This window comes from Heteronotia binoei, chromosome 4, assembly GCF_032191835.1.
Source record: "Heteronotia binoei isolate CCM8104 ecotype False Entrance Well chromosome 4, APGP_CSIRO_Hbin_v1, whole genome shotgun sequence".
In the NCBI taxonomy this organism is placed as follows: Eukaryota; Metazoa; Chordata; class Lepidosauria; order Squamata; family Gekkonidae; genus Heteronotia; species Heteronotia binoei.
Genome location: NC_083226.1, coordinates 81,433,728 through 81,460,865, shown reverse-complemented (window position 1 = coordinate 81,460,865; position 27,138 = coordinate 81,433,728). Strand labels below are relative to the sequence as shown.

At 46.0% G+C, this 27,138-nt stretch overlaps 1 protein-coding gene across 1 annotated transcript in view; it reads left to right on the top strand.

Moving 5' to 3' along the window:
* CNTNAP4 (contactin associated protein family member 4) overlaps positions 1-27,138 on the top strand; it is a 456,846-nt gene that overhangs the window by 319,939 nt on the left and 109,769 nt on the right. The window contains exons 12-14 of the mRNA XM_060235480.1: positions 12,461-12,580; positions 19,850-20,047; positions 24,480-24,482. Coding sequence (XP_060091463.1) covers positions 12,461-12,580; positions 19,850-20,047; positions 24,480-24,482 — 321 coding nt within the window. The remainder of the gene's footprint in view (positions 1-12,460; positions 12,581-19,849; positions 20,048-24,479; positions 24,483-27,138) is intronic.

The following is a 27,138-nucleotide window of genomic DNA, read 5'->3' as shown; positions in this document are numbered from 1 at the left end:
CACCCGGGATAAGTACAGCACCTCAAAATGGCCGCCCCAAGCACACGGCTTGAGGGAGAAGAAGCAAGGCTAAAAAATGGCCACCCAGCCTCAGGGAGAAGTACTCCTACAGCACCCCTGAACTTCAGCCTCTCAAAAACGGCCGCCCAGCCCTGCTGTTCCCCACAGCCTTGGTCAAATGACCGCCCAGTCCCTGACAGCACCACAGTCCTGAATAAGGCACCTAAAAAAGGCTTCTGTGACAACGTTGAGAAAGCAACGTCACCCCAGAGTCAGAAACAACTGGTGCTTACACAGGGGACCTTCCCTTTCCTCCCCTCCAAGTGCCAACCAGGGCCGACCCTGCCCAGCTTCCAAACTGGGCTAATCTGTCAGCTAGTAGAAAATAGAGGGGGGGTCCAAATGGACTGTTCTTTCTCCCTAAAGGCGATGTTCCTATGGGCCCCCCCCAGGAGAACCCTGAAACAGCCCACAAACCAACGTGCTCCAGGGCACACACAAGCCCTGACAATCAAACTGTTTATGGGATGCTCCCTCGACGCGCTCAGCTCTGAGCCGATCCACACAACGCTCCACGAACTGCCAGACAGCCCCGACGCGACCAGAGCGCACACACACGCTCTGAGTCCTCCGAAAACACTGGGAAGACTACCGCAGCATCGGACGGGGCTTCAGCAACAGCACTGAAGCCCCGCCCACTCAGGACGCGCTTAGAAGCACGCCGAAGATTCCGCTCTCCCTCCAGGGGGTGCAAAACTCCCCCCTCAGCCACGCTGCGATGCAGCGGGCTTCAGGAGGCTTCATTGTCAAGTCGGCTGATTCAATAACGAGACCTTGATACAAAGTGGCTAGTTTATTGATATCATTGTTCTCGACTACAAGGAGATTGAAAGACTGAGGATCATACAGTAGAATGTAATCATATAAGGTACACTTCAAAGGGATTCTTGATGGAGGGGGTACTATGCAGGGCACATTCACACATTGATGTTACAACTTCATTCTCAGGCCTGTTCTGGCCTTGAGCGTCTCCTCCCCTGGCGCTCGGCCTGAGAAGGCACCACAATCTCTTTCAAATATTCCCATTTCAAAGCAAACTACATAACAAAGGAAAGGAGGGGGGGGGAGAAGGAGAGCTCGAGCTAGCAGCATTGGCATACAGTATGGCTTTTACCCAGGATGCTTCTCTCCTGAACCAAAGATGAAATACAGACTTGACCAGAATTAAAGCAGACTTGACATACTGCCCCCCTAAGCCCCCCCACCGCTTGCGGCCGTGGGAGAGGCGGATGGATCTTAGCGTCCTGGATTTTGTGGCCCGAAAGGCCTTGGCCCCCTTCTGGGTTGTGAGGGGTCCTGGCGATGGAGGATGCCAACTCGAAGAACCAGGATCTCGACGCAGTAGGCTGCAATGAAATACAGGGTGTACTTTACCAAGGGCAGGAGGTAGATCTAACTCTACAGTCACTGGGTTAATGACTCTTTTGACCCTAAAGGGCCCCAGGAATTTGTAAGCTAGTTTTCTGGAGGGTTGGGAGAGAGGTAGGTTCTTGGTTGATAGATACACAGAGTCTCCGTCTTTGAAATCCCAAGCGGGAACATGGGATTTGTCATATTGTCTCTTATAAGTCTCTTTTGTAGCCTCAAGGTTTTCTTGGATGGATGGCCAGCTCTGACTCGGACCTTGCCACCACTGTTCAAAGGCTGGTTGGGTCCCCTGGTCTTCCCCTCCTGGTAGCAGGGGGATTGGTTTACCCTCATACCCGAACACTGTGGAAAAAGGGGAGGTTTTCGTGGAGCTATGTACACTGTTGTTGTAACCATACTCGACAAAGGGGAGAAGGTCCACCCAGTCGGACTGACATTGATTTATGAAACACCTCAGGTATTGCTCTAGGACCCCATTCACCCTCTCCGTCTGTCCGTCCATCTGGGGGTGGTAGGCTGAGCTCAACCCCTGCTCTATCCCCACCAATTTGCAAAACTCCCGCCAGAAGGTGGCAACGAACTGCGGCCTGCGGTCGCTAATGACCTTATCTGGGAATGAGTGTAGTTTTACCACGTGATCAAAGAGCAGGGCTGCTAATTTCTTAGCCGTGGGCAGCTGCGTGCACGGGATGAAGTAAGCTTGCTTTGAGAATGTGTCCACCACCACCAGAATTACTGTTTTCCCATGGGAGGGGGGGAGCTCCACGATGAAGTCCATTGATACTACTGACCAGGACCGCCTGGCTGTCTCTATTGGGTGCAGGAGCCCCGGTGGTTTCCCTCCCCTCCGTTTGGCCATGATGCACATAGGGCAGCTGGTTACAAATTCGGACACGTCCTTCCGTAGGGACGGCCACCAGAACTGCTGGTTGACTAGGTGCAGGGTTTTTACATAACCAAAGTGCCCAGCCAACTTGGAGGAGTGGCAGAGCTGCAGTATCTCCCTCCGGAGCCCTTCTGGGATGTAGAGTTTTTCTCCCTTGTACCATAGCCCGTCTTTCCCCTTCAGCACCCCTTCCGGCTGGTCTCTCCCCTCCCGCTCAGTCTCCAGGGCGATCCGCTCACGGTTAATCCCTCCCAGCTCCCTCTTTTTCTGAGACCGGGTGGTGACCATGGCCGCTACTTGGGAGGGGGAAATCAGAGAGTCCACTACCTCTTCCCTCTGACTCTCATGCTGCGGGAGCCAGGAAAGGGCATCGGCCAAAAAGTTTCTCGTCCACGAGATGTGCCTCAGAGTGAAATCGAACATGGAAAAGAAGCCCACCCACCGGATTTGTTTTTCGCTTAGCTTTCTTTTCCCCGTCACGGTCTCCAGGTTTTTGTGGTCCATCCACACTTTGAACGGCACTTTGGCCCCCTCTAACCAAGGCCTCCAGGTTTTTAGGGCAAACATGACTGTAAACGCCTCCTTGTCCCAGACCGACCAGTTCCTCTGGTCATCCGAGAATTTTCGAGAGATGTAAGCGCATGGTCGTAGTTTCCCCTCCCCGTCCCTCTGCATGAGAATGGCTCCTACGGCCACGTTGGAGGTGTCGCATTGAACCACGAAGGCCCTTTGTTCATCAGGGTGGCTCAGGACCGGCTCGCTGGTAAATAAGCGCTTTAGACGGTCGAAGGCGGCTTGACACCTGGGAGTCCAGTTTAGCCTGGCTCCCGGCCGCTTGGCTCCCAGCCCCTTTCCCTTAGTCTTTAGGAGTTCAGTCAGGGGCAGGGCGATCTGGGCAAACCCCTCTATGAACGCCCTGTAAAAATTTGCAAACCCGAGGAATGATTGGAGCGGTCTACGTGTCCTCGGGGGGGGGGGGCACTCTAGTACTGCTTGCACTTTGGCGGGGTCTATGGCCAGCCCCTGTCCTGACACCCAGAATCCCAAGTAGTCTAGTTCGGTCCGATGGAACTCACACTTGGACAACTTAGCGTACAATTGGTGCTCCAGTAGGGTGCTGAGTACCTCCCTCACCAGTTTCACATGGGACTGTTCATCTTGGGAATAAATAATGTTGTCATCCAGGTACACCACCACCCCCTTATACAGAAATTTCCTGAGCACATCAGTGATAAAATTCATGAACACCCCCGGCGCCCCCTGCAACCCAAAGGGCATGACCAGGTATTCAAATTGACCAACGGGGTGTTAAACGCCGTTTTCCACTCATCCCCTTCCCTGATACGCACTCGGAAGTACGCATCCCTCAAGTCCAGCTTAGTGAAAATCTTCCCCCCAGACACTGTGTTCAGTAGGTCCTGGATGAGGGGGATGGGGTAGGCGTTGGACATCGAAATCGCATTTATCCCACGGAAGTCAGTGCAAAGTCTAAGCGAGCCGTCCTTCTTCTTGCGGAACAGCACGGGAGCGGCGTGGGGGGCGGTAGCCGGTCTAATGAACCCCCGCTCCAAATTTTGGTCTAAGAACTTGCGCAGTTCCTTTTTCTCTGCCCACCTCACCTGGTAGAGTTTGGCCTTTGGCAAGTTCTCCCCTGGGATCAGTTCTATGGCACAGTCGGTGCTCCGATGGGGGGGGCAACTGGTTGGCCTCCTGTTCGCTAAACACCCCCATCAGGTCTCGGTAGGCGCTCGGGACAGGGTGCGCCTCCTCCACCGATACACACTCCCTCTCCTTGGCCACGGGAGCCCGCGGCCCCCACGCCGTGTCCCATAGGTGGCCTTGACACAGGGGGTCCAGGAATCTGATGGTCTGGGCTCGCCACCAGATAAGGGGTTCATGCTTCTCCAGCCAGCCCACCCCCAACACTACCGGGTAGGAGCACGAAGGGGTGATGACAAAGATCTCGTGATCCCAGTGTTCCTCGATCCCCATGGGGCAGGGCTGCATTTCACGCGTGCACGGCTCTCCGCACATCACGGACCCGTCCATCTGCTCAAACAGCATGGGATGCGGTAGCTGTGAGCTCTCGAGCCCTAGTGATTCCACTACCTTGGGGGAGATTAGTTCCCGGTTGCACCCTGAGTCTATTAGGGCCCGTATCTGCAAGAACCTCCTCAGCTTAGGGTTTAGGAGCTTCACCGTGACAAAATACAACCGTCCCGTTACTCTCACCGTCAGCGGTGCCTCTTCCCGCTCGACCTGCTGGTGGGCACCGTTCAGAGCAGGCCGGGCTCGTTTCCCGCCAGTTCCTCTGCCCAGGCGAGGTCGGCCAGTTCTGCGGAGAGCAGTACTTCTTCATCCAGGGGGTCCTCGGCCACCACTGCGCTGCTCTTCGCCGCATCCTTAGTGCGGCCAGGCGTCTCTTGGACCCTGAAGGGCCTGGCTTGACCACTGGAGCCCGGGCGGTTTGGGGCTGGGGGCAATTGGAGGCGAAGTGATTCAGGTCTCCGCACCTGAAGCACCGGCGGGGTCCCACCAGCACCGCGGCGGCCGGTGTCTTGGACTTTGGGGGATCTGTCTTCCCCAGGGTGGCCCTCGCTTGGCTCTTGCCCAATTGGTGTTGGCGCAGCATCACCACCCGTTTCAGGTTGGTCTCCACTTCCCCTGCTAGCTGGATCCACCCCACCAGGGTGTCTGGGCTAGCCTGGGTGAGGGCCCGATCCAGGATGCTGGCGTTCAGCCCATTGGAGAAGTGCTCGATCTTCATCAGCTCGCTCCAACTCAAGACCCTGGCCACATTGGCTTGGAACTCCGCGGCATACTCACGGATGGATCGGACCCCTTGCTGCATGTTGCGGAGGGCCGCCAGTGCGTGGGTCTCCTGCAGGGGGTCCTCGTACTGGGTCAGCAGGGCTTGCAGAAAGGTATGTACATAGTCCAGGTCAGGGCTCATTGTCTCACACAAGCTTACGTACCAACGTTTAGCTGCCCCCCTCAGCTTCAAGCCCAAGTAGTCCACCCTACTGAATTCGTCCGGGAAGGAGTTCCCCCAGTAGTACATGAAACTGTTCGCCTGGATGGCGAAGTAGTTCACCTCCTCCGGGTCCCTGTTGAAGGTAGCATCCAGCTCTCGCCCCCTTCCCACATCGCGAGGTGCCGGAGGTATCTGAGAGGCCGCGCCTCTTGCAGGGGCTGCCACCTGGGCCGGTTGGCTTGGGCAGCCTCAGGTCACCGGTTGAGTAGGTTGCTGCCGCCGGGACCCGGTCACCCCCAGCGCTCTCCCTAGTTGAGTCGTCAGGGTCTGCATCTCATCCTTCAGACTCCGTATCGCTCCGTCGACCTCCCGGCATAACATCGAGCGGAACATCTGATAGTCTTCATCATGCATGTCTTTGGGCCTTGGTTCCCCGCCCTCGGCCCCTCTGCACTCAGCACCCCCGTTCTCGTCCTCTGGAACCTGGACGACGATGATGCTGTCCGCCTCCCCCGACTCGATGGGACCCGGGTTGGTGGCTTCTGCTTCGGCCATCCGGACTCTCCTGGTGTGGCGGGTCATGATGGCTTCCCGGCGGATCGGGGCCTGCTCCATGATGGTGGTAGAGGTCCGCGGTTGATACTGCCGGGGTGTGATCACCAACTGGAATTGGGGGGGGAGACTCCGTGGTTCTCCTAGAATCAAGGACGTGCCACGGCGCCTCGGCCCCTTCCACGTCGATTGGAAGTTCTCCGTTGTCCAGAATCTGTTCGGCCATGAGGCTTTAAAGTTGCCGGAAAGGTTGAACTTCTAAGGGAAGTCTTTCAAAATGTCAAGTCAGCTGATTCAATAACGAGGCCTTGATACAAAGTGGCTAGTTTATTGATATCATTGTTCTCGACTACAAGGAGATTGAAAGACTGAGGATCATACAGTAGAATGTAATCATATAAGGTACACTTCAAAGGGATTCTTGAGGGAGGGGGGTACTATGCAGGGCACATTCACACATTGATGTTACAACTTCGTTCTCAGGCCTGTTCTGGCCTTGAGCGTCTCCTCCCCTGGTGCTCGGCCTGAGAAGGCACCACAATCTCTTTCACGTATTCCCATTTCAAAGCAAACTACATAACAAAGGAAAGGGGGGGGGGGGAGAAGGAGAGCTCGAGCTAGCAGCATTGGCATACAGTATGACTTTTACCCTGAACCAAAGATGAAATACAGACTTGACCAGAATTAAAGCAGACTTGACACTTATAGAATCCAGATTTATTCTAAATGGATTCATTTTTCCAATCTCCATAGCAGGTCCTTCCTAAAAATCTTCCTTCTCAAACTTATCAAAGACAAGGAGGCCTCAAATGTGGCCCCACAGGCCTTATTGTGTTGGTGTCCACAATATGGGAAATGTAGTTTCTGTACTTTCAGGCATATGTGAATGTTGCTGCTAGGCTCTGAACACTGCTACTTGGAAACATGAACTACTTTGTGTATATGGATATATAGAAATAGAATTTATTGCTGAAGTTGGGGTCCCAGAAAGTTTTATAAAAATGGATACATTCATGAAAGCTAGCTTTGGGGTTGGGGAATTGTCAGGTGGGCACCTGGCTCACTCAGGATCTTTTACCTGTGTATATAGGATTCCACGTCCAGAAAAGTAATGCTTAAAAATATTAGGGACTCTAATTAAGTAAACCACATTAAAATTTATTAAGAAAAATATAGGCTTCCATACAAGATAAAATGCTCATAAAATCATACACACAGTCCTAAGAAAAATAGAGAGATAGGGGAAGACATGGGTAGACAAACAGGGCAATATTTACCGATCGTAGTTGTGACGGAAAGCAATGGGTTAACCATAAGCTGAAGACGCACAGGGCTGTGTCAGGTGACCTGAGGGTGGGGGCAAAGTGCTCAGAGCTCTCAGGGAGGGAAAAGTTAGTGGAGTGAGAGAAACTGCTGAGGCAGGAGTTCAGTCAGTTGATGTCTGACAGAGTGGAGGCCTGTCAGAGAAGTCTGTCAGTGGGGACCTGACAGAGACTGAGAGGGTCAGTTAGTGCCGGCCAGAAGGGCTGAGAGGGCAGCTGATCCTGTGAAGAAGCTGGAGACGGGGAAGTCTTCCAGAGACTGCCAGCTGGACAAAACCAGCCAAGAGGGCTGTGTGTGTGTGTGAGTCAGTTAAGACCGGAATGGTCACAGACACCAGGAAACTACTCTAAAGATCTAGTGAGGAGGTTGAGGGAGTGGATGTGGGTCTGAGACACCAAGAAGGGCTGAGAGGAGAGACTCCAGTCGAGGGGTGAGACTAGACACATCAATCCCAAGAGGCCAGACCATGGCTAGAGGTGGAGAGTGAGTGAAAGGTGAACTGTGTAACTGTGAAAGACGCAAAACAAAAGGAAAAGTGCATGTAAAGCCTGAAACAACAGAACAAAGTATAAGCCTGTGTACATATCTCCCATATCCCCAGTTTAAGACTTTTTGTTACAATAAATCTGTGGTTTAAGTTAAAGTTCTCGTGAGCCTATATATTTTGTGGGAAGAATAAACAAAGCTGCTGTGGTCCCCATCAACAAAACAAGTAAAATACCCCGAAGAGACTGAAATATAGAGGTCCAGTGAGGCCGTGAGGCGGGCGCTGCTATAGTAGTCTTCAAGGAAGGCTCCAATAGCGACGAGCGAGGAAGTGGGAGAAGGGACCCGAAACTGATCAGGAATCAGGGATGGATCTATGCAGCGGAATTGGGATACTGATAGAAGCACACAGATTATAAGGACTCTCTTGAGAGGATGGGAGGTACTAGGGAGAAGAAAGGTGGTCAGCTGACCTCACAAAAAAGGGGAGGTTTTGCAGTGGTCAGCTGACCTCACAAAAAGGGGAGGTTTTGCAGTGACCATAAGGGCTGGACTACTGCGACAACCAATAGAAAGTTCATTGGTGGCACCTAATTGGGTGCTTTCTCTTGATCAATGGACTGGCCTGGATCCTGAGTAAAGTTTCAGGTTGAAATGAACCAGGGGGAGGCTCCAAAATGACAGTTGGGGAGAAGAATAGAGAGATTACTTGAGTGGGAAGATACTTAGGACTATTAGAATTATCTAAAAGGGTGACAATAGAGAGTCAAATCATGGCCTAAGTAACACCCAGTTTGTACAAAGGAACTTGGCTCTGGCTGAAGATGGTCTTCCTCTTCCTCTGTCTTCTCCTTGGCACCAGTCTTTGTCTTGAGTTCCGTTGGACAAAGACAGTGGCGGTTGGTCAGTTAACCACTCCTGGGGTGGGATAGGTTGCTTGCAGGCACAGGTGACATCTGGTGTGTACGTGAGCCATCCGCTTCGCTGGAATGGAGTCAAGCCTTGTAGGAAGATAGCTGCGTGTGGTGTTAGCCCTCCACCATGGATTCCATGGTCAGCGCTTCAAAACCATTTGCCTGGATAGCTCCTGGCGGCGCAGTCTCCTCCGTCCCATAGCTTGGATAGACGTCGTACAGAATGACGGGAAGTCTTCCATTCTTCTGGTGGGCACTCTTGTACCAGTCTAGAGTGCCTTTGTAGCGTTATGGCTGCTTGTACTGCATAAGTCCCTTTTGCCCCTGGATAGGTGTGCTCACACTCTCTGGCCAGACGTGTGTGTCACTTCTCCAGTTGCTCTGGCAACCAGGCTGGTAATTACGATGTCCGTAAGGGGGTTTTTCCTCACATCCCAGAGAGCACTTCGGTCTGGATCACAAAATCTACTTACAATCCCCGGCCCTAAGGAGGCCAGGTTCATATCAACTAGAGCCAGAGTCTTCTCTGTAGTGGCCCCACGCTGGTGGAATGAGTTGCCGGAAGAGGTCAGGGCCCTGCGAGAGCTCATACAGTTCCACAGGGCCTGTAAGATGGCAGTCTTCCACCAGGCATTTGTGAACTAGGCTGCTGGCCACTACAGTTTAAAGCAATGTATGAACCACCAACAACAATCTTCTGTATAGCAGCTGCAGAGAGGATAACTTAAAATCTGCTATACAGAGAACTATAAAATTGGAAATGTAAGATCATGGCACGGAATATTTTTATGTATTTTATATTTATTTTTACTCTATGTTTTATGGTTTTAATGCTATACTACCATGTTGAATCATGCATATGCATATCTGTGTGAGCCGCCCTGAGCCCACCTCAGCGAGGAGGGCAGGATATAAGTGGAATAAAATAAATAAAATCAAATAAATGATCTGTGCTTTGCTTTCTATGTCAAGAAACCACTATCATTACTTATATCAGATGGTGCATTTTCAGACGCTTCTTTCAATATCATAATTTTGTACTACTAACTTAGCTGAATTTTCCATGTAGTGCACTGTTGCTGTTAACTAATATTTATCATAAGCACTAATTGCATAAAAGCCTAGCAGAATAAAATCACAAGAAATTATATTTCTATAGATCTGCAGATTGGACAATAGCTTCATTCAGTGTTCAGAATGTCTACGTCATTGTTCTTATGGATGAAGCATTTCAAGAAAAGTGGGGGTGAAAGTCTTCTTGCCATTTAAAGCATACAGCATTTTTTTAAAAAATCAAAAATGCAATCCTGAACAGCATGATTATTAAAATGAAATGGATAAGTTTAGAAGGTTATATTAATGCACTTTTGATACAGAAATTTTGCTCAACTGTTCTTTAAGCAAGTGATTTTATGCTGTTTAATTGAAGGGTGATTAAAGGAGTCCTTTTTCCAAGGTTTCTATCAAATACTTTTCCAAACTTCTTCAACTTGACTGCCACAACAGAGGCTAGATGTGGAAATGAGAAGCCAGAATTGCTAGAGCTTATTTAACTTTGAAATGAGAGATTTAACGATTTATTCAGTTGCCCGAAAAACAGAAACAAATCCTTCTAATCAACTAGGGACATGAACAGAAAATGTAAAGTACTGTATAATTTAAGTCTGAAGCATTTCCATAAGTTCCATATTGTTGGCCCGATCAAATGCTTCACTGCACAGGTAAAACAGATGAGAAGATTGGCACTAGGGTCTCAGCAGCACTGGCACAAAGGAACAGATCATCTCATTGAACTGGTGCTGGAAGCTGGCACTGCCCCCTATGGAACAAAATAGCAATTATCAGTGCTTATTGTGCCAACACAACAGAGTCAGTTCCTTACAAGGATTTTTCTTTTTCTGAATATGTTGATAAGTTTCATGTGCTACATTATATTAGATATTGGAATGGCCCTATCTCTTGATACAAGTATATAGGTGTAGTCACACTGGAGATTAGACGCAGCATTATCTGAAAAAGCCAGGGGTTTTTTTATCCATTCCCTGGCATTCATACAGCCCCCACCCTGCTGCTGGGAGAAGCCACAAAAGAAGAAGAATTGCATATTTATACCCTGCCCTTCTCCCTGAATCAGAGACTCAGAGCAGCTTACAATCTCTTTTATCTTCTCCCCCCACAACAGACACCCTGTGAGGTGGGTGGGGCTGAGAGGGCTCTCACAGCAGCTGCCCTTTCAAGGACAACCTCTGTGATAGCTATGGCTAACCCAAGGCCATTCCAGTAGGTGCAAGTGGAGGAGTGTGGAATCAAACCCGGTTCTCCCAGATAAGAGTCCATGCACTTAACCACTACACCAAACGGGCTCTCAAAAGTGCAAGAGGAGTCTTCAGATTGCTCATGCGCATGCCAGGCAGGCATGGGGAGCATGCAGCCTGCACCCAGCCATTCAGACAGCTGGGAAATATGCCCTACCTAAGGTTTAGAGGTTTGCTACCTGGAAGTTCCCAGTAGTTATTTAATCCAGTCCCAGCCCATCCTGAGATAAGGTAGGTATGGGTGGGACTTGGGAAGCAGATGCACTCATGTTGAGCACATTAAATCTGGATGGGAGGCATGGCTAGGATGGGTCAAATCTTTTGTGTGACTGCAGCCTATGTTTGTACTGCCAAATACAGTATCCCAGTGCTTCTCATATCTTTTTAGTTGAGCATTCTTTTAAAACTTTATTTCCTGAAACTTAACCACTGCCAGATATTGGAACACATTAGCTAGATGAGCACATGGATGGATGCTTTTTTCCACTGGTACAGAAGCTGCTGGTGCCCCCAAAAGACTGAGGCAAATAAAATGGATTTTAAAGGCTCTGCCTTGATTAGCTCAAATAACCTTGACTAGCCTGATCTCCTCAGAGCTTGGAAGCTAAGCAGGCCTAGGTATGGTTAGTACTTGGAGGAGACACTACCAAGAAAAATCAGGGGTGCTAGAGTCCCAGTTCTACGCAATTTTGTGATTTAAATGTTTCTTAATATTACTATCTTTGACAGGGCATGGTTGAGTAATAAGATCTTTGACAGGGCATGGTTGAGCAATTAAGATCAGGCGGATGCTGTCCTTGGCACGCCTGAACATTCTTGACACAGCAGTACTGAGGGGCCGTTTCCACAAGATCCCGTTAGAAGACAGGATCTGTCCGTGCGGCCTGGAGGAGGTCGATACGGTTCCCCATCTCATTCTGAACTGTCTTTTCCATGCAGAGGCAAGGTACAGACTTCTGCGGAACCATCTAATGCTAGCTAAATCTTTAAATCAGGCCCAAGTCATTTACTTCCTCTTAGGGGATGGGAGTGATCAACTTTCTCTGGATCTTGCTAAGTTTCTATATGTTACCGACCTTGACAGGAAGAAACTTAATGCTGTTTGTATTTGAAAGATGATGCCCTTAGTTAAGTGTTGCCTACGTCAGATAATTTTATTACTACTTTGATGGTTGTACATAGTTTTATATTGTTATGTTATATTTTAGCTTGGTGTTGTGTTGTACTGTTATTGATGAGTTGTTGTTGTTGTTGATTGGCCTAGAGCCGCAATAAACTGACTGACTGACTGACTGACTTAATATTACTATCTTTGACAGGGCATGGTTGAGTAATATATCCATGAACTCCATCATTCTAGAAATAAAGAAAGACACCCACTCAGTCATTTTCTTATGGTAAAAGTAAATGCTGTTTACTTGTACCAGGAGGAATGCTGTTTTTATTGTGCAATTTTCTTCTGTTTCCCTGAGCTTTGAATGAATGTATTGTATATTTTAAACACCACCCCATCATTGTTCATGCCCCAAGTAAAATACAAAATGATGCCATTATGCTTGTGATGGAATATGTTCTTTTACAGCCATTTATGAGCAATCCTGTGAAGCCTATAAGCACAGAGGGAACACTTCAGGCTTTTACTATATTGATTCAGATGGGAGTGGTCCCTTGGGGCCATTTCTTGTATACTGCAATATGACAGGTAAGGTGATAAAGTCCCTTAACTCCTAGTTCTGTCTGCATGCATGTTCATTATATTATATTGAAACACAATCTATCAAGGAGGAAATGTAACTGTTCTGGAGCTTGTCAATTTAAAGTACAAACAGATGAAGGTGACTTCTTAGCTCAGAGAACAGGGACTAGATTAGAAAAGAAAATTGCAATAGTTCTAGTTTATTCACAGTTTAAGCCAGAATTTAAAGTGGTAAAAACAAAACAAAATTAAAACTATATGACCATCAAATCTTAAATAAAAAAGCATAAATATAATAAAACATGGCAAACAATTAGCAAAAGATGTTTAGTCATTTCCTGTCTGAGCTAACAGCAATTACAATAAGACTCAGGCAGCTAAGCTATGGTGGTGTTTTTGTTGTACATAAATGCATTCTGTTTTTCTTATTTTCAGAGGATTTTTTCACTTTTTTTTTTACTGTTGCATTTTAAAATGAGAGCTGCATCTTTTGAGACTATCTTTTCAGGGTGTCATCTAGTCAGAATTAAACATTTTTTTAAAGTTCTGTAGTGAAGTCAACACGTGTTTAAGGTAGCAGTTCTAAGTAGGCTGGCTGGGAAGTTACTGTCATTCAACAAAAGAGGTTTTACCTGGCTTAGACCTAGCTAAGATTGGCATCATGCTGCCGTGCCCTGACATTTAATTCAATGCATCTTATTTCTATCTATCTGGATGAATTGTACCTAGACAAATAAATAAAACAATAATCATTACCTTTATTTTGGAATGTATTCTCTGTGAATAAGACTGTTCTTTGTATTTTTATTTCAAGAATACTCTGTGCAAAAGATATAATGTACCTGAATAATTTCAGTATTTTGCTTGTATGGTGCACACTGTTTTGTTTAGGGCTTTCTGTAGAGTTTTGTTTAGATTTTAACCGCTGCATATAAAGAGCTGCAAAATGCGTAATGAAAAGGTAGATTAATGCATCATTTGTACAGATTTTCCTGCAATCTATTTTTATGTAATATAAATTTCAGGCCATAGTTATTCTATAAAGAAAATTTACCTATATACCTGCCCAGTACAATCACAATCACAAATGATTCCTATGAGGAGGGAAAATGGGAGAAGCCTAAAGAAGCCAAGATAGCTCCATAAACAGCTTTCTTAGGCTTGAGAAATAAAAAAGACTCATTTCAGAAATGGAAGGAGGGTCTGATAAACAAGGATGAATATAAACAAATCACCAATACTTGTGGATATAAAGTTAGGAAAGCTAAAGCTCACAGTGAGCTTAGGCTAGCAAGAGATTCCAAAAACAACAAAAAAAGTTCTTATGTTCAAAGTAAGAAAAAGAGCCAGGGCATAATAGGCCTATTGCTGGGACAGGAAAGTGAAATTGTAAAGGGTGATGAATAAAAGGCAGAACTGCTCAATTCCTACATTTCCTCAGTCTTTTATTGTGAGGAAAAAGGTGCTCAACATAGCAAAAAAAGAACACATGATGAAGGATGGGAGTTGCAGCTAGGCTTGCCAATCCCCAGGTCCCAGCAGGGGTTCTTCTGCTTTCCCAGGTTCCTTCTCGCCCCCAGTGGACCATGTGCCTTTCCACCTCCGGAGGCTTCAATCTCTGATTGAAAGGCTTCCTCTTGGGATGGTGTGTCTGCGTTACTTTGAAGAAGTTGGCAGCAACTCATGAGCCGCCCTGAGCCACTTGTGGGAAGGGCGGGGTATAAATCTTAAATAAATAAAAATAAATAAATAAAAAAAATGAGTAGAGAGGCCAATCCCTTGCTTCAGAGTCACCAGAAACGGGGTGGGCGGAGGAGGGAAATGTCTGCTGAGCACTTCATTATTCCCTATGTGGAGATTGATTCTCATAGAGTATAATGGGGAATTGATCTGGAGGTTTCAGGGGCTCTGGGGGAGCTGTATTTTGAGGTAGAAGCACCAGATTTTCAGTATAGTATCTAGTGCCTCTCCTCAAAGTACCCCCCAAGTTTCAAAACGATTGAACCATGGGGTCCAATTCTATGAGCCCCAAAAGAAGGTGCCCATATCCTTCTTTATTTCCTATGGAAGGAAGACATTTAAAAAGGTGTGCTGTCCCATTAAATGTGATGGCCAGAACTCCCTTGGAGTTCAATTATGCTTGTCACACACTTGTTCTTGGCTCCGCCCCTAATGTCTCCTGGATCCACCCCCAAAGTCTCCTGGCTCCACCCCCAAAGTCCCCAGATATTTCTTGAATTGGACTTGGCAACCCTAGTTGCAGCCTAGGATTAGCATAGGGGTAGTACATAAACACCTAGTTTCTTTAAATGAAACCTAGTCCTCGGGGCCAGATCAACTGCATTCAAACATACTAAAAGAACTTGTGGATGTAATTTCTTCTGTTCATTATTGCTGAGAATTATTCAAGAAGTGGTGAGGTGCCAGAGCACTGCATGCAGGCAAATGTTGTCCTGTCTTCAAGAAAGGGAAAGGAGGATCTGAGTACCAACTTTTCAGCTTGATGTCTGTACCTGGAAAAGTTTTAGAACAAACTATCAAACAGTCAGTCTTTGAGCATTTTAAAAAAATGACTGATTACTAAGCATGATTTTCTCAAGGACAAGTCATGTCAGACTAGCCTTATCTTTTTTTTTAGAAAGTTACTACCTTGCTGGTCAGGGGAATGCTTTTCTCTCTTTTTTTTTTAGAAACTTACTGTCTTGCTGGATCAGGGGAATGTTGTAGACATAGTTTATTATGTCTACAAAATTCATTTCAGTAAGGCTTTTGATAATGTTCTACATAATATTGTTGACAAATTGGTAAGATGTAGTTTGGATCCTGGATATTGTTTGGTGGCTCTGTAACTGGTTGACAGATCACACTCCAAGAGTGCTTGTTAATGGTTCCTCATTCTGTTGGAGAGGAGTGACAAATGGAGTGTCTCAAGGCTCTGTCTTGGGATCTGTTTTGTTTAATATCTCTATACATGATTTGTCTAAAGGAATTGGGTGTATGTTTATTGAATTTCCAGATCATACTAAATTGGAAGAGGTTGCAAATGTAATAAAAGACAGAGTCAGGATACAGGATGATCTTGACATACTAGGAAATTCAGCTAAAATAAATAAAATGTATTTTAGGGGGAGATATTTGTGAATTTCTTTCATTGTGTAGGAGTTTGACTAGATGATCCTGGAGGTCTCTTCCAACTCTGATTCTATGATTCTGTGACAATCCAGAACACCTCCTCCCCATGCATTCTTTCTCTAAAACATTAACATTTTTGGAGGGATGGGTGGGGAAATATTCACAGATGGCCAGATTAGCTGGCTGGGTAAGTGCAGTGTGGTGTATTTTCCCCTAGTGGCCTTTTCCTCCCCATGGCCCAGTTCAGGCTCCATTATAGACCATTCTTTGAAGCACTGGGCCTGATTTTCATGCCTTTTCAGCTGCCCAGCTTCCTAGCTGCCCACATGATCCATCACTCCTTCCTAGACATGGCCAAACATGGCTGCCATCACACTTGTTGGCTCTCCCTGCCATTTCAAGACCACAAACAGGACTCACAGGTGAGTCAGGGCCCCAGCTTCCCAGAGACTTACCTGAAGGCATCTCAGTTATAAAACGCTTCCAAGACCCTGAAGGATCCTGCTGATATTGAACTCTGTACGTTCATTGCTGCAGCTATCATGATGCTGATTTATAAGGAAAGAGACACAGCTATTCATTAATCTTTGACCAAATCAAAGGATGAAAAGAGGTGCAGTTTATGCACTTCAGTGATTTTAATCTGTGTCAGAAGGTGTCCAGGCCTCTGAGGTAAAATGCAGTTTGATTTATCCTTGAGTATCCAAGAACAGCTGCTTGAGTTCTTATCAGTCACTCCTTATTCAACGCATTAAGCAAATCTCATTGATCAGTTCCTCATCAAGAGATGCAATCTGACAGCATGAATCTTCAGTATTTGCTTTGTTCCCTGTTTCCTCACGACTGGTATTCCCTTTTCCCACCAGAGGCAATGGAAGCAGATGCCCACATTTTGTATGCTGCTACCTTGTCATTGATATTCATGTGGCTTTCTTCTTGAGGCAGCTGGAAAGGGAGGAAATGCTATCCTGCATTATTGTTGGAGGTCACTATCAATATCACAAGGCTGTGGGCCAAAGCTTCAAATCAAATGGCAACACTTTGTATAGAAATGTTGTGATTTTGTTCTTCTAGGATTGTGGATGCAATTTTAGGAGGTTACATATGCACTGCGAGTAGTTTTGTATTTAAACACACTCAGGAAAACTGCCTAGCTAACATTGCTGAATGCATTTTTAAAATATTGACCCAAACCTGTGTACTCATGGATAAACATTAGAGCTGTATTTGATTATGAGAGACAGGAATCTCTATATTTCATACTCTCACTATAATCTATTTATCTGTCATTAAAAATCTTCTTGTTGCCAGTCATTCCCAGGCTTCCATAAATAAAGGAAGCTGAAGGCAAAGTGTTCTGTTCTGCAGCACAGTTAAAAGACTTAACTGTAAAATATTGATTCAGTTTCTCAGGAGACTTTAAGTCTATAAATACATTCACTGAATGGATTGGCCAATATTATACCAGTAAGTGCTTACATAAGGTTGGAATCTAGCAAGGGCAAAAAATGATTAACTAATAAAATTAAGTTGGACAAAATGTATCAAAAACATGCTGAGCAGCTGGTTCTAAATTTGACTGTCCTGACTAGCAAGCTGCCAGTTCCCTGTCGTTGTTTTCTAGAAAATAGGATTATAATTTGTATTACACTGTTACAAATCATTATTTGGAGAGCACAGAGGGTCAGTTTTTCCAAGAATACCAAAGGACAGGCTTTTCACTGACAAAATGGAGAGGACAATAAATGTCATTGCAATATAAAGGACAAATTATCAGTCCAATACTACTATAAATTTTAATAGAACTTAGTCTGGGTGTCCAAGAGCAAGTTTGCTTAATGGTTTGCTCAACAAGGAGAAGCATTTTTTTTTAAAAAAAAGATGGAAAACATTAAATGCCCATGAATCTAGTACATCAGAATGATATATTTGATGTCATACATTTTTATTACTTGACTTCCTTTTGTGCCCAGCAACACCATGTATTACAATCTGGTAATACCAGACAATTAAGGTATGAAACATAGGAAGCCCAATCCTAAACTTGCCCCTGCCACAAAACATCCCAGATGCTTCTTAGTTCTGCCTTGTACCAGAGTAACACCAGTCCTGCACTAGCAGAGATTGGAACTACACTATAGCTAGATATACCAAGGGGTGGAATTCTAGCAGGAGCTCCATTGCATTTTAGGCCACACACCCCTAATGTAGCCAATCCTCCAAGAACTTACAAAATAGAGCCTTGTGATATGCAAAGGAGCTCCTGCTAGAATTCGATCCCTGGATATACTGGTGTATCACTTCTACTGGAATAGCTTTAGGAGCTAGCCCCATCTGAGGAACCAGCCCCAGTTGAGGTGGCATGGAGTGCTCAGCTCTACACTGCCCAAGCTGATCTCTGGCACCTGTGAGCTGCACAAGAGGATCAGCTAGGGAGGCACAGAGCTGGGAACTCTGTGCAACTTCAGCTGGGGCTGGCTCATGGTATAGCTGAACACACCTGAATAAAAGCCAAAAAAAGAACTTTTTTCCATGCTCAGTTATACTGGTAGCTGAATACAGATCTCTGATACAAATAAAGTATTTTTCAGGGGGGTTGGGAGTTCGGTTTATGCTGAACACACACTTCTAGTCTCAGTTAAACAATTTTATGCTGGTTATTTTGAATATGTATATAAAGAGGATTTTTGTGCAGGAAAGACTTGGGAGACATGGACAAACTCTTGTATTTTCGATGTTTAGGGTACTGTTGAACTATTTTCTGTTTGAAGAAGGCAGCAAAAAGAGATATTTGACCATTGAAATAAAGTCCTTAATGTATATATTTTTTTCATTTCTTTAAAAGGGGGATGAATAATGTAAACAAAATAGACTACAAGTATAGTGTGTGTTCTCACATTCAAACTAATGTATCATTTTCATAGAGTATACTTTTTAATCACATTTTTGCTCTTCCCTCATTTGGAGTATTCACACAGGGAAACAAGAAGCTATGATGAATGGCTGACCAACACATAATGATCTGGATGAATTCATCATTGCCATTTGTGATTCTGGCATAAGAGTCACCCTATCTTATTATTCACAATACCTTGACAAAAACAATGCTTTCCATTTGTTAATAAATAGTGCTGCCACCAGATGAGGACACTGATTGTATTCCTAAGGATCACTTCTTGACAATATGTGCTACAGAATAACTTTGGACTTACTTATAAATAGACCTGCTTGAGATTGTTTCCTTGGGTAGGATCCTATCAATTCCATTTATTGTTGTAACTTTCTTTAACACAGAGAGCCTTTTTATGATGAAAAGAATGTGTTCTGCTAAAGCAAAGTGAAAATTTCTTAGCACCAGAGAAATAATCCATCATTAGCAAAATGGATTAATAGGAACAAATCCATACTCACAAGATTAATTTACCTAGTGGAAATAGTAAGGGGAAATCTTTTGATATGCTTCTAAACAAACTTTTAAAAACTTCCAGGAGCTAGCAGATACATGACATGTTGGGAAATACAAAGGCGAGGGAATCTAATGCGATGATGGAATATATCAGGGCCAACAGGAGCACTCATGCAGTCCTGCTATTACTTGCTTCTCTATCTGTTTCAAGTATGAATTATAAATGATGTTAACCATTTCATAAATTCAGGCTATAAATAAACTGCTTGGAACATATATACTACAATGTCAAAATTCTTCTTTGATTTCCATTTGTAAATAAGGTACAAAGTTCTTTTTTAAAATTCTTTTCACACTGAGTTATGGTGATATTTTATAGAACAGAGCAATTCCTTTAGACTAATTATGACTAATTTTGTCAGCTAACCTTATCCTACAGTCCAGAGAACTTTTTTAAATAAACAGCTCCAATATGCAGCCTGGTTTTTAATGGATGTATTTCTTGGATAAAAGCCCTACAAAACTACCTTGTATATGACCTGGAGCTTCATGGGGAGGGGGTGGAAGAGCTCAATACTCACTGCACACAGAAATGTTTGGATGTACCTAAACTAGTTCCAGTTTTCAGTCTGTTTACATCTCAGGACACTATTATTACAGGTGTGTTTACAGTGCATTGCTGTGTTCACATTTTACTTTCATTTTCTGCCTTTTCTTTTCTTTTTTTTTTTTGCAAGACACCACTTGGACAATTATACAGCATAACAATACAGAGTTAACCAGAGTCAAAAGTGCAAATCGAGAGAACCCACATGCCGCATTTTTCAAATACACTGCCAACCTTGAACAGCTTCAGGCTACAATTAACCATGCAGAACACTGTGAGCAGGAGCTTGCTTACCACTGCAGAAAGTCACGCCTTTCAAATAAGGGAGGTAAGTAATGCAGACAAATCTTATTATGCTGTGTAATGTGTGATACCAAACAAACACCTGTAGAAGTTTAATTCTGCCAAGGTTATGGCACCTTGCCATTATAATTTGTTTTTTAAAAAAAGATCTAGCAGACAAATACCAACCCTGCAAGTTGCTGAATAGCTTCTAAAAGAGAAAAACACCAAGGTCAATTTATGAGTTTCATTCAAAGCATTAACTACTTTCAAACTCAATTTCTTGCTTAATCCTACAGTTTAACAGAAATTATAAGAAAATTCCTTCCTGGCCTGCATGTTAAGGAGTTCAATTTTTTGCTAAAATCAGAAGTAAATATAGATTGAATCTTAGATAAAACAATCCCAAAGCACCTTTTAAAAAAAACCTCCTCCTTGTTTTCGACTCTCTTTTACTTATGTAATGCAGAGCCAGTTTAAAATATGAGCACTATAGAATGGCATAGATACTACAGCAGGCTTCTACAATGTAAGGAATTTTGATCTCACACAGAAAGACTTCCTCCAATGAGCAAGTCTCCTTTCCCAGCAGCAAAATTTATCATTTAGTAGAAGGAAATAATATGATCCAACCCATTTTTTTTTTGAAAAAGATAATATTGAAATGATTAAAATAGTACATGTTAAATGCAGGTCCTGAGGATGAATTTACATTATTTGAAACTGGCTAGAGAGAACAGGAAATTTTGGAGCTGTCATTGAATGCTAAGGGGTCCATCAGGACATGTAAAATTAGGCTTGATTTATTTAGGGCTTGATTTATTTAGGGATAAATAAATTCTTTTCACTCAGTGTGAAAAGAAATTTTCAAAAAAAACCCTTTAATGACCTTTAAATACATAATAGTACATGTTAAATTTTTCAATAAAGCTGGGTTTGACCAGTGGTGTCCCTCAGTGTACCTTGAGGAAGGCCCTTGAAAGAAGCCATTGAAGCCAGTGTCATGCTTGTTGTTCAGTCACACAGTTGAGTCTGACTCTTTGTGACACCATGGACCAAGTCACACCAGGCCCTGTCTTCCACCATCCTCTGAAGTCTGCTCAAATTCATGTTGGTTATAGCAGTAACGCTGTCCAGCCATCTCATCTTCTTTTGCCTTCTGTCTTTCCCAGCATCAGGGTCTTCTCCAGTGAATGCTCCCTTCTCATTTGGGGGTCAAAGTATCTGAGCTTCAGCTTCAGCATCTGACCTTCCAGGAAACAGTCAGGGTTGATTTCCCTTAGGACTGACTGATTTGATCTTGAAGTCAAAGGGATCTTCAAGAGTCTTCTCCAGCACCACAATTCAAAAGCATCTATTCTTCTGACTCAGCCTTCTTTATGGTCTAACTCTCACAGCCATACATTACTACTGGGAATAGCATTGCCTTGACTATACGAACTTTTATTGGCAGGGTGATGTCTCTATTTTTTATTATACTGCCCAAGTTCGCCATAGCTATCCTCCCAAGGAGCAAATGTCTTTTAATTTCATGGCTGCAGTCACCATCTGCAGTGATCTTAGATTCCAGGAATATGAAGTCTGTCACTACTTCCATGTCGTCCCCTTCTATTTGCCAAGGAGTGATGGGGCCAGATGCCATGATCTTAGTTTTTTTCTGATGTTGAGTTTCAAGCCTACTTTTGTGCTCTCCTCTTTCACCCTCAACAAGAGGTTCTTTAGGTCCTCTTTACTTTCTGCCATTAGAATGGTGTTGTCTGCATATCTGAGGTTGTTGATATTTTTCCTGGCAACCTTAATTCCAGTTTGTGCTTCATCCAGGTTGGCATTCCACATGATGTACTCTGCATATAAATTAAATAAGCAGGGTGACAATATACATCCTTGTTGAACTCCTTTTCCTATTCTAAACCAATCAGTTGTTCCATATCGTGTTCTGACAGTCACTTCTTGACCCTTATACAGGTTTCTCAGGAGACATGTGAGGTGGTCTGGTATTCCCATCTCTTTAAGGACTTGCCACAGTTTGTTGTGATCCACACAATCAAAGGCTTTAGCGTAGTCAATGAAGCAGAAATAGATTTTTTTCTGGTACCCCCGTGTTTTCTCCATAATCCAGCGAATGTTGGTAATTTGATCTCTAGTTCCTCTACATCTCCAAAACCCAGCTTGTACTTCTGATAGTTCCTGATCCACATACTGCTGAAGCCTAGCTTGTAGGATCATTAACATGACCTTGCTGTCATGTGAAATGAGTGCAATGGTGTGATAGTTTGAACATTCTTTGGCATTACCCTTCTTTGGGATTGGAATATAAACTGACATTTCCCAACCCTGTGGCCACTGTTGCATTTTCCAAATTTGCTGACATAATGAGTGCATCACTTCAACAGCATTCATCTTTTAGAATTTTTGTTGTATCTGGCATTTGTCCTGGAAAGTACAGCACAGCACACTTGTGGGCGGTGCCTGGAAGGGACAAACGCAGCCCGCCAATGACGATCAGTAGCAGGAAGTTTAACTGGTCAGGATTGGACCTGACTAGGAAGAAGGTTGTTCAGGGAAATGTATATAACAGGGGACCCGGACCCGCCATGTTGTCTTTGTGATGTACTCGCTAATAAAGCATGTTACCATCTGAACGTCTCCGACCTCAGTATATTACACTGGTGACGAAGGTGGGATACCGGTGAGCAGAGAGCAGCCTACAGTCTACAGTGCCCCGAGCTCTAGTGCTTTTACGGTTGAGGCCATAGCTACTGCTCCCGGACAAACCCTAATGGCATTCGACATCACCCGGCCCAACTTATGGGAATCATGGGTGGACCAAATCAACTACTATATAGAGTTGCACAAAATGGAGGCAGCGGCCGAGAAGAAGGCGCTCCTCCTGAGCTCATGTGGGGTGCAGACCATCCAGCTGATGAAGCAACTCATCATGCCGACCACCCTGGCAAGGGCCACCTACGACCAACTGTATAAATCGATGGTGTGGTCTCATTTGGAATACTGTGTACAATTCTGGTCACCGCACCTCAAAAAGGATATTATATCATTGGAAAAAAGCAGAAAAGGGCAAATAGAATGATTAAAGGTTTGGAACACTTTCCCTATGAAGAAAGGTTAAAACGCTTGGAGCTCTTTAGCTTGGAGAAACGTTGACTGCGGAGTGACATGATAGAGGTTTACAAGATTATGCATGGGATGGAGAAAGTAAAGAAAGAAGTACTTTTCTACCTTTCTCACAATACAAGAACTCGTGGACATTCGATGAAATTGCTGAGCAGTCAGGTTAAAACAGATAGAAGGAAATACTTCTTCACCCAAAGGGTGATTAACATGTGGAATTCACTGCCACAGGTGGTGGCAGCTACAAGCATAGCCAGCTTCAAGAGGGGGTTAGATAAAAATATGGAGCAGAGGTCCATCAGTGGCTATTAGCCACAGTGTGTGTGTGTGTGTGTATTGGCTACTGTGTGACACAGAGTATTGGGCTGGATGGGTCATTGGCCTGATCCAACATGACTTCTCTTATGTTCTTAACTGGTCAAGGCAATGAGGAACCACATGGCGCCCCAGCTGTCCTGTCTCACACGCAGACACATGTTCTATATGAGACAGCAGAGACAAGCTGAGTCTGTGTCATGGGTGCTGGGGACCCTGCAGAGGAAGACGAGTCTGCCAAGGAAACTGCACCCCTGCCACCTGCACCAGTACCCCTGCCTCCTGCTGAAGAAGATCCCAGCCCCCCTGCCTCGCCCTCTCGGGTGGCTCGTGTGCGTGACCGCCTCCGTCAGGACCTCAGGGATCGGAGGAGGGCGGCACGCTCACAAGCAAGACGCTCCCTGAGTCCTGAGTTTTGAGAGGATTCTGGCCCTCCTAAGAGCAAGGATGCTTGAGTTGTAACAGGATCCTGGCTGCCTCCCAGAGCCAGCAATTAGCCCAAATGGGCAACAGCCAGCAGAGGGCTATATAGCTGTGGGCTTTGGGAGGAGGCTTTGTGGAAGCAACTAGTCATCTCCCTGACGTTCTAGCATCCACTCCGGCTTGACTTTGGTTCCTGAATTCCTGACTTTGGCTTTTGACTTCTGGACTCCCTGACCTCGGCTTCTGGACCTCGGACCTGCGATACTTGCACAGCGATTTGGATTTGGCACCTTGGACACTCCTGCTTGCTGGCTACAGACCTCGGACTGCCTCTGGACTTTGCCTGACCCGGCCCCAGCCGTGACAGTCTACTGCTGAGTATCTTGCAGAGCTCCATGGATTAGCCCTGAGATGCGATTTCATTGGTGACCTGGAAGAGATCCTTCTGGACCAATTCGTGGTGGGCGTCCAGGAGGAGAAAATGCACCGAAAGTTGCTAGCATACAAGGACAAAGACATTGACCTTGCAAAAGCGCTCTGACAGGCAACTGCCTTTGAACAGACCCACACCAGCCCTTCCGTGCACTAGGCCGCCACTACCTCGATGTCAGACGGTTCTGACAAAGAAGGGGCATACCAGCTTCGCCGCCAGCCACACAGCCGGCTGAAAACACCAAACCAACCACGGGCAGCAAAGAAGCCAAGTACCAAGTGCACCAGCTGTGGGGACCCACATGAGCGCCGAGACTGCCCCTAACGTAACGTGGACTGCAGAGGCTGTGAAAAAGTGGGCCACATCGCCTGAGCTTGCAAGGCCAGAACCAACACGAAGCCTCAGTCCACACACCATGACGTGACAGTTGCACACATGACAACCTCAAACAGCATCTATTTAATGAACTTGCCCCAGGACACCATCGACAAGGTAAAATTGCAGGTCTGGATTGAGGGGGGTCCCTGCCTTATGGATCCTCCATCTCCATTATTTCAGAGGAGACTCTCAGTAAACTCTGCCCCCACAACCGGCCGGCCCTGCAATCTGTGAAGTTCATATTGCGGGACTTTCAAAAGAATCCAGTGCAGATCATGGGGTGGGCCAGAGTGAGGGTGGAGTTCAAAAATTTTAAAGGGGCCCTGGACATACTTGTGGTAAAGCGCTGGCTCACCACCCTATTGGGATTGGCTTGGTTTAAGCCCCTGGGCATCAAAATTGTAGGGGCAGACCACATACAGGACCACAATTTTGACCAAGTGTGCCGGGAGTTCCTGGAAGTATTCGATGGGGCTCTGGGAACATACAAGGGGCCACCTATCGCCTTGCACCTGGACTCCACAGTTAGGCCCTTAAAGCTGAAGGCTCAGTGGATTCCATTTGCACTTAAGCCAAAAATCAAAGCTGAACTGGACTGCCTCTTGGCCCAGGGGGTACTAGAGCCCATCTCCCACGCCTCTTGGGAAACCCCCATAGTCACCCCAGTCAAGCCGAATGGGGACATGCGCATCTGTGCAGACTACAAATGCACAATTAATAAAGCACTACAGGACCACCCATACCCCGTCCCGGTGGTCAGCCATGTCCTTGCCTCCCTGGCTGGTTCAAAGATGTTTGGGAAGTTGGATGAGCAAACGGCTGAGGCTCAGACCATTGTTACGCACCAGGGTGCTTTCAAGATGTGGAGGCTACAATTTGGGGTCAGCGTGGCTCTGGGAATTTTCCAAAGCTTAATGGACTCTCTCCTTAAAGGGATTCCTGGAGTGCAACTCTTTTTGATAGCAGCACCTGATGCTGACAAGTTCTTCCGCCACCTTTGAGAGGTGCTCCACCGTTTCCAGAATGTTGGTCTCAAGGTGAAGCGGGAGAAGTGCTCACTTGGGGTGCCAAGAGTGGAGTTCCTGTGGTTTGCGGTGGACGCCACAGGAATTCACTGAATGGCTGACAAGATCAGGGTGACAGTACAGGCCCCGGCCCCCATGTGCAAGGTGGAGCTACAAAGTTTTGTGGGGCTCCTGAACTTTTACCACTCATTCTTGCCCCACAAAGCAGCCCTGGCTGAACCCCTACACAGACTCCTAGATAAGGGCACCCCATGGGTCTGGGGGGAAACGCAGGCTGCAGCCTTCCAGGCGATCAAGGACATCTTGGTTTCAAATGAGGTACTCCATCATTTTGACGAGTTCCTCCCTGTGATTTTAGCATGTGATGCTTCCCCTTATGGAGTGGGCGCCATCCTGGGCCACCATGAGCGCAACTATGCCCAAATACATAAGGAGACATTGGCAATCATGGTGAGCATATACAAATTCAACGACTACCTATATGGTAGATGCTTCACGATTGTCACAGACCACAAGCCATTGCTCGGCCTACTCACCCCAGACACCGCAGATCCTGTCGCAGCAGGTCCTGCGATGGAACAAGTTCCTCAACTCTTACACCTACAAGCTCGTCTACCACCCTAGCAAGGTAATGGTCCACACAGATGCCCTCAGCTGCCTTCCATTACTGGAGACGGACCCAGATCCGGCCCCAGCCCACCATGTGATGCTCCTGGAGTCTCTACTGGAGTGGCCCCTCCACGCAGCGGAAGTAGCCAGGTTCATGGGCAGAGATGGCATCCTTGCATGTGTTTTGGACTGGGTGGGGAGGGGTTGGTCCACGGTCAAATTGGACGCTGAATTCAGACCGTTTTTTCCCACCGGAAAAAACTTTCCTTACACAAAGGGTGTATTTTTGGGGGCAGCAGGGTGGTGGTCCCTCCCCACTCGGGAAGCAACTGCTCAAAGCTTTGCACGAAACGCACCTGGGGATAGTGTGTATGAAAGCTCTGCCACGGAGCTATGTATGGTAGCCGGAAATGGATGAAGAGATAGTGGGGTGGGTTAGGAGGTGCCTGCCCTGCCAAGAGTCCTGGCCAAATCTGCCCGGCGCCCCCGTTCACTGCTGGGAATCCAATCGAGTGCTGTGGTCCTGGCTACACTTAGATTTTGCGGGGCCATACGAGGGGCAAATATTCTTTATCTTGGTGGATGCTTATACGAAGTGGGTGGAAGTCATCCCAGTTGCTTCCACCTCCAGCGTGGCCGCAGTCAGAGCCTTACAGAGGGTTTTTTGCACCCACGGAATCCCAGATACTGTAGTGATGGACAACGGCACCACGTTTACCTCCCAGGAGTTCCAGGAATTCCTGAATAGGTGCCTCATCTGCCACATATGGTCCGCTCTCTTTCACACGGCCACTAATGGCCAAGCAGAGCACATGGTTCAAACAA